General features: G+C 56.9%; 1 protein-coding gene across 5 annotated transcripts in view; it reads right to left on the bottom strand.

Annotated features, from left to right (window-relative positions):
- Nucleotides 1-7273, bottom strand: part of RASA3 (RAS p21 protein activator 3) — a 107928-nt gene that overhangs the window by 36265 nt on the left and 64390 nt on the right. For all 5 annotated transcript variants that reach the window (XM_040624974.1, XM_040624967.1, XM_040624985.1 and 2 more), the window contains one exon: nucleotides 1756-1832. In XM_040624974.1, coding sequence (XP_040480908.1) covers nucleotides 1756-1832 — 77 coding nt within the window. The remainder of the gene's footprint in view (nucleotides 1-1755; nucleotides 1833-7273) is intronic.

Raw genomic sequence — 7273 nt, forward strand, 5'->3', positions numbered from 1 at the left:
GTGAACGGCAGGGACTCTGGAGGTGGGTGGGGACAGTGTGAACGGCAGGGACTCTGGAGGTGGGTGGGGACAGTGTGAACGGCGGGGACTCTGGGGGTGGGTGGGGACGGCAGGGACGGTGGGGGCTCTGGGGGCAGGTGGAGACAGGTGGGGATAGGTGGGGATGCCAGGGTGGGTAGCTGTGATCTATCAGTCTCTTGCTCTGGGCACCACACTTGTGGTCCTCTCATCAGGACCACTGCTACTCCCGGACAAATGGTTCACATCCGCCCTCCATCATGCAGATCTGTGGCTGGACGGGGTGGCTCTCAGGACAGGGATCCTGGCCCCCCTCTCCTGCATACACCCGCCTTAGTTCTCTGCCCAGCCTGGCCCACTCTGTCTCCCCACCGCTAAAGCACACTCCTTATTCCACGTAAGGCTGCCTTTCAAAAGCCTGAGGTTGTTCTGGAACAAGGGACAGACCTATAAATAAACAAGAACACGGGCAACCCCTCCTCACTGCTACAGGGTCTGAGAGCGCAGCAACTATTTTGAGAAGAATGGGAGCACTGAGGGAACGAAGGACAAAGCTCCCTGTGTCCTACGCAGCACCCATGCTCTACCGCGTCCTATGCACGTTCCTACACGTGTCCTCCTGCCACAGCCCCGCAGCCTGAACAGGCCGAGGCCATCTTCAGCCAACAGACAATGACTTCCAACAGCACTGTGGGCAGCGGGGCAGGGCCCTCCGGGGGTGGCGGACAGTGGCGGACACTCCTTGCACGCCCCCTCCCCCTGGCTCTGCGACGGGACAGAGGGAGCACAACCTACAGCGGAGCTTGGAGTCTGAGCCCAAGAAAAGGGCATCACCGGATCCACTGAAGCCCTGCTTGCCAGAGACGGTGAAGAGATGAATTTGGGAAAGCGTCTCTCCGAAGATGAAGAAAGCTGGAGCGTCTGGTCTCTCTCATGGGTCCCTAAATGCCAGAGGACTTGTTCCTGCACACCTTCGCTCCTCTTCTCAGGAGTCCCTCCTGACCGCCCTTCACTCAGGAACGACCCGATTCTCCAAACAGCAGGCCAGAGCGGGAGGGACCAGTGTGCACCAGACAGCCGCCCACAGGGTCCCCAACAGCTACAAGTATTGTTGGTAAAGACACATGTGGGGCCCACAGGGCAGGCAGCGAGAGAACGGGGTCCAGTGGGGTGTGCGCACCCTGAGGCCTCGCTGGGGTCAGAGGGCAAGGACCCTGCACCCATGTGCGAGCTTGTGCATGTGTCCAGGCGTCTGACAGTCCTCAGCCTCCTCCAGAAGATCTATGGGATCCGTGACCCTAAATGTTGAGACTGCGCCACACGGTATGGAGACCACGTTCAGACGTGTGCACAGACGTTCACACTCACCGAGTGTGACAGGTACAAGGAGCTCTGGATTCGGGTGGGTGGTCTGAGTGCAGGCCGTAGGTCTGCCGACCGGCCTCGCACACACCACCACACAGTTCCCTCATACGTATCGCCCGGGCCCAGACAGCATGTCTGTCTAAACGTCTCCCTGACGTGGCTACCTGCAAAAGCCAACTGTGCTACCTCTGGGGTGAACCTGGGCTTTAATGACGATATGAAGAAGAATGTGCCAGAACCTCTAGAAACCGTGTCGTCGTGCGGAATCACCGACTCTGGGAATTATGATTCGCGTGTCTGAAACACAACCACCGCCCCACTCCCTGCGCTCAGGGTTACTACTCCCGGGAAGACCAGCCGTCTGTGTCTTACCGCGTGGCCAGCTTGTGGCAGACGACGCCCGTGTCGGTGATGACCTCACTCAGCCTCAGCTCCAGGTGGACTTTGCCCTGAAAGGCACGAGAACAGAGGGTCACCAGGGGACGGCCACACGCAGGGGAGCGCTCCCATCCTCTCTGCTCACCCACGTGAAGCCTGACCCCACGTGGCATCACAGTGCTTCCCCCACCCCCCCTCAGGTCCCAGGGACCAGGAGAGGGCATGGCTCCCCCAGACCGCTGTTTCAGAAGAAAGAGGTCAAACAGCACAAGAAAAGGTACACGTCTGCTTGCTTGCTTTAGGCGGTGTCCCTTCATCCGACACCTGAGCCCTCATGCAGGCGTGGGCAACTCTGCCCCACGGTCTCAGTGCTTCTGTGTGTGTGAGGCCTGGATGCCAGCCAGGGGGTCTCAGTCCTGCGCCCCAGGCAGGAAGTTAATGCTCATGGATGCTTCTAAGGAGAGGGGAGCAGAGACGGCTGAAATTTCGAGAACACGACCAGTGCTGTGTTTCTGCCTGCGTCGGCGTCTGCCTCGGCGCAAACGTCACATCAGCTGGAGGACCCAACCAGGTTACCATCAGGGGTCAGGGGTTGGGGGGGCAGAGAGGGGCTTCAAAGAAGAGGAGCCTGCTCCCTGAAGAACATCCAACAGCGGCAGGTGTGACGCACTGGCACGTTTATATGAGAACACACTACAGCGGGAAGACTAACTCTCTTTTTAAGTAGGCTCAGCCCAGCATGGAGCCCAATGCGGGGCTTGAACTCACGACCCCGAGATCAAGACCTGAGCTGAGATCAAGAGTCAGACACTCCACCGACTGAGCCTCCCAGGAGCCTCAAAATTAACACTCTTTTTAATTAGAAAAGGAGGCTGAACTGGACCGTCTCCAAGGTCCTTTCCAACTAAAACTTCTAGACTCTGCAGCTTGGGGAGAGTCCCCTGAAGGCTGCCTTGTCCTGGAAGAATCCAGGGCTCCGGACGGACGGACAGACGGACAGGCCAGGGGAGTGTGGGCAGGACCACTCAGAGGCGCCCCCAGGGGCCTCCTGATTTCACTCCTCCGAATGTGGCAGCCACTGTACTGGTTTTCCTGTGGCTTCTGGACACCTGCACAGCGCTCTGCTTGAGGCCAGCCTCCCAGGGCCTCTGGCTTGCCCACAACTCTGACACGGGAGACCTGATGTGTATGCGGGAGACGGGCACTGAGGCCCCAGGGAGCCCACCCCTTTCCTGCAGCGGGCAAGGCCAGGCGCTGCCCTTTCTGGCCGTTCCCTCACCTGTAGGACCAGTGGCCTCAGGGAGGGCACAGCAATATGTCCTTGATGGTAGGACCAGACCAGCATCACACCTGCATGACCCTGGGCAACACCCAGCATCCAGAGCACAGACCCACTATGCGCAAAGGGCTCTGCGCGGTTCCTGCCGCACGCGGCAGGGGTGCTTACGGAGGGACACGCTTGCCGGGAGCAGCCAGCTTCCCAAGGGAAGCAACAGGCCCTTCCCACAGAGACCAGGGAGCTTGTGCCCTGGAAGGGCCCCTCATCTGACAGCTGTGCCGACAGCAGGCTCCAGGAGGCAGCATCACCCACTGCACCCGCCCAGCCCGCGAGAGGGGGCCTCAGCGCCAGCCGGCTCTGCAGGTGCGGCAGACACACACCCACATTGCCAGCAGCGTCCCTGGCGAGCTGGCTTCCCGCAGCTCCCTTTCACTGAGCCAGGCCAGGCTCTGGGCTTCCTGAAGCATCACACGGGGCAGGCACTGCCGTCCTTCTGCCATGGAGAGGATGTGGAGGCTCGGGGCAACTGACAGCCCGCCCTCCAAACCCAAAAGCAGGGCGAGAGCTCAAGATCGGAGAACAGAGTACGGGCTTGTCACAGAACGGGCTCCTGTGAGGCTCATGTTTCCAGCTGCGTTCCCAAGTGCGCTGGGCTCCAACTCTCTCTTGGTGAGTTTTAACACTGGCCATGGCCGTTCCGGGGACACATCACTACTTAATTTTCGATGGGCTCTGAGAAGTGACAGAATGTGTCTGGGCTGAGACGGACCCCCACGGCGGACGACCCGCGGTCCGTTTCCTGTTTTTCCCCGAAGAGGACGAACACGTCCGCAGCAGCAGACCCCGTGGCTACCGCGCTTCCTCTCGAGGGCGAGCACTTCCTAACCAAGGGGCAGATGCTGTCAGCTAAGGCCTGTGGCCACCGTATTCCGGAGACTTGGGAGAGGATGGCAGGAGGCAACACAAGCAATGCCCAGCACTGAAAGGACGCCCCCACCCCCGCGGTTAACCAACACGTGTGCGGCTCAGAAGTTCCCATCTGTCCTCGTGCAGCGGAGGGTTTGGGCGTGCCCCTGCCCTGTGGTGACACGCCAGCTCCCTCACAAACAACCCAGCCACAGACACCGACACCCGGGGGGACGGGGCCACACCCTCCACCGCAGGGCAGGCAGGAAATGCGGGTTTTCCAGCTCAGCCTCTGCACAGAATCTGACACCCACTGAACTCCACTCTGCCCTCGCGGAACCCGACACTGGGCTTGTTTTGACCTCCGGCCCCAGGCCCCACGTGCTGAGCCGAGGGCAGGAGGTGGGGGTGGGGCCCTGGGGGCGGCACCCAGAGCCCAGGCTGGGGCAGGGCAGGCCCTGACCATGCGCTAAGACTCAGCCAAGCATCCCTGCTTCTCTGAGAAGAAAAACGTCTTAGGGTGGTGCATTAAAAAATGCTCACTTGATAGTTTTTCCCAGTTTTATTTAAGGTGAATGGTAAGAACTCTAAACAGCAACTGGGAGATGAGCAGCGCCCCAACCCCCGGCTCCAGCGGCTGCCTGTGAACGCCCCATCCAGCTGCAGAGAACAGCGGGTCTGTGCCGGGAGGACGCGCCAGCACGGCCGTCCTGGGCCACAAATCACACAACGTCTGCTCTCAGAAGAGTGGAAAGGAAACTGGAAGTCAGGAGCAGAAAGACAGCTTAATAATCCCTAAGTATTTGAAGATTAACCAGCATACTTCCAAATAACAAACAGGCCAAAGAAAAAGTCTCAAGAGAAACTGAGAGATAAATGAAAATGAAAATAAAACTTATCACAACATGTGGGATGCCGTGAAAGCAGTGCTTATGGGGAAACTTACAGCAGCGACCACACCCATTCGAGAGCACAGATCGAACCTCAGTAATGTAAGGAATCTGGAGAAGACCAAATTAAATCCAAAGTAAGCAGAAAAAAATAAATAACAGAATCAGAGCAGAAATCAATAAAATTGATTAAACCTCTAGTCAGGCTCACTAAGAAACGAGAGAACACAAGTCACTAATAATGGAACGAGAGAGGGGCCGTCACTGGTGATCCCATGAGGCCATCCCGTGGGACTCTGCCACCGGGGCTCCCCGACACCACCCTCTGTCCACCCAGCGGTGCGCACAGCCTCTGGGAGCCACGTCGGCTCTGCACCACGGGATACTAACCACAGGGGCCAGGTGGGGCAAGGACATGGGAGTTCCTTCTATTTTCTGCTCACTTTTCTGCAAAAACTGCTTGAAAAATAAGAAAAGCACCAGGGCTCCCATATAATTTTCTCAGGAAAGCATCAGATCCTGGCCTGCAGAGAGGGTCCTAGCCACGGTCTGTGGTCACAGCGGCAGAGCATACCCTCCCTGTCCCGTCCAGCCCTGGTCTGTGCAGGGTGACCACTTCCTCAGTGGGCACTCTGAGAAGGAACCAAAGCACGGGAGCTCAGCCAGTGATCCGCACACACCGTCCTTCCTCCTGTCCTCGCAGTCCTGGCAACACCCGCTCTGTTCGGGATCCATGACTCAGATTCCTAGGAAGCTGACCCCGCTAGAGGCAGCAGCCCATCTCAAAGACAGCAAGAATCAGGCTCAGAAGGACAAGGACCTCACCCACAGGCACGCAAAACACATCAGTAGGACGCTGCCCAAATAGTCCACGGTGTACGATTAACCGCAATTAACATAAGTTCTGTGGTGACGGAGTGATTCTGGATCTTGACTGTGGTGGAGGTTACACAAGCCTACACATGTGACAAAATGCACAGGATACACACATGCACACATGTGATACACATGTGCACCTGTGTGATGCATGTGTACTGGTGCACACGTGTGATACACGAATGCACACGTGTGATATGCACAGGGGCGCATACTTGTGCACACGTGTGACACATGCACATGTGTGATACAGTGCACCAGTGCACGCATGTGATACACAGGTGCACCTGTGTATCCCATGCGTGCACTGGTGCACTGTATCACACATGTGCATGGGTCACACGTGTGCACAAGTATGCGCCCCTGTGCATATCACACGTGTGCATTCGTGTATCACACGTGTGCACTGGTGCACTGTATCACACATGTGCATGGGTCACACGTGTGCACAAGTATGCGCCCCTGTGCATATCACACGTGTGCATTCGTGTATCACACGTGTGCACTGGTGCACTGTATCACACATGTGCATGGGTCACACGTGTGCACAAGTATGCGCCCCTGTGCATATCACACGTGTGCATTCGTGTATCACACGTGTGCACTGGTGCACTGTATCACACATGTGCATGGGTCACACGTGTGCACAAGTATGCGCCCCTGTGCATATCACACGTGTGCATTCGTGTATCACACGTGTGCACTGGTGCACTGTATCACACATGTGCATGGGTCACACGTGTGCACAAGTATGCGCCCCTGTGCATATCACACGTGTGCATTCGTGTATCACACGTGTGCACCAGTACACATGCATCACACAGGTGCACATGTGTGATGCACGTGTACTGGTGCACGCGTGTGATACACGAGTGCATGTGTGATATGCACAGGGGCGCATGTGTGCACGTACACACACTGGTACATGGGCAAATACGTGAAACTGATGAGATCTGAATGGGGTCCGTGGATCGCAGGAATGTCCGTGTCCCGGCCATGACCGGTGAGCAGGATACTGCCACGAGGAAAAACAAGGTGAAGGAACACGGCCCTTCTTCACTGTGTTCTGTCTCTATAAATAGGAGAGTACACAATTTGCTCATCATTATTCCCTGTGTACTATTTTTTCTGACTTCCCATGAATCTGAAGCCATTTCAAAATTGAAAGTTAAGTTTAAGGGCGCCTGGGTGGTGCAGTTGTTAAGCGTCTGCCTTCGGCTCAGGGCGTGATCCGGGCGTTCTGGGATCGAGCCCCACATCAGGCTTCTCTGCTGGGAGCCTGCTTCTTCCTCTCCCACTCCCCCTGCCTGTGTTCCCTCTCTCGCTGGCTGTGTCTCTGTCAAATAAATCAATAAAATCTTAAAAAAAGAGTTAAGTTTACACAAGCTACACTGGACAATGACATCAAACTTTGATCAGAGGTGACAATGTGAAGAGAGTGGTAAAGACACTGGCGGGCTGCTCGCAGGCGCATTCTCATCACAGCCTGCAGGCTGTCCCCTGCAGAGCAGAAGGGACCGGGGAAATCACCAGAACAAAAGGCAGGAATGCCTCCTGTCTC

This window comes from Ursus maritimus, unplaced genomic scaffold (assembly GCF_017311325.1).
Source record: "Ursus maritimus isolate PB19 unplaced genomic scaffold, ASM1731132v1 scaffold_10, whole genome shotgun sequence".
Lineage (NCBI taxonomy): Eukaryota > Metazoa > Chordata > Mammalia > Carnivora > Ursidae > Ursus > Ursus maritimus.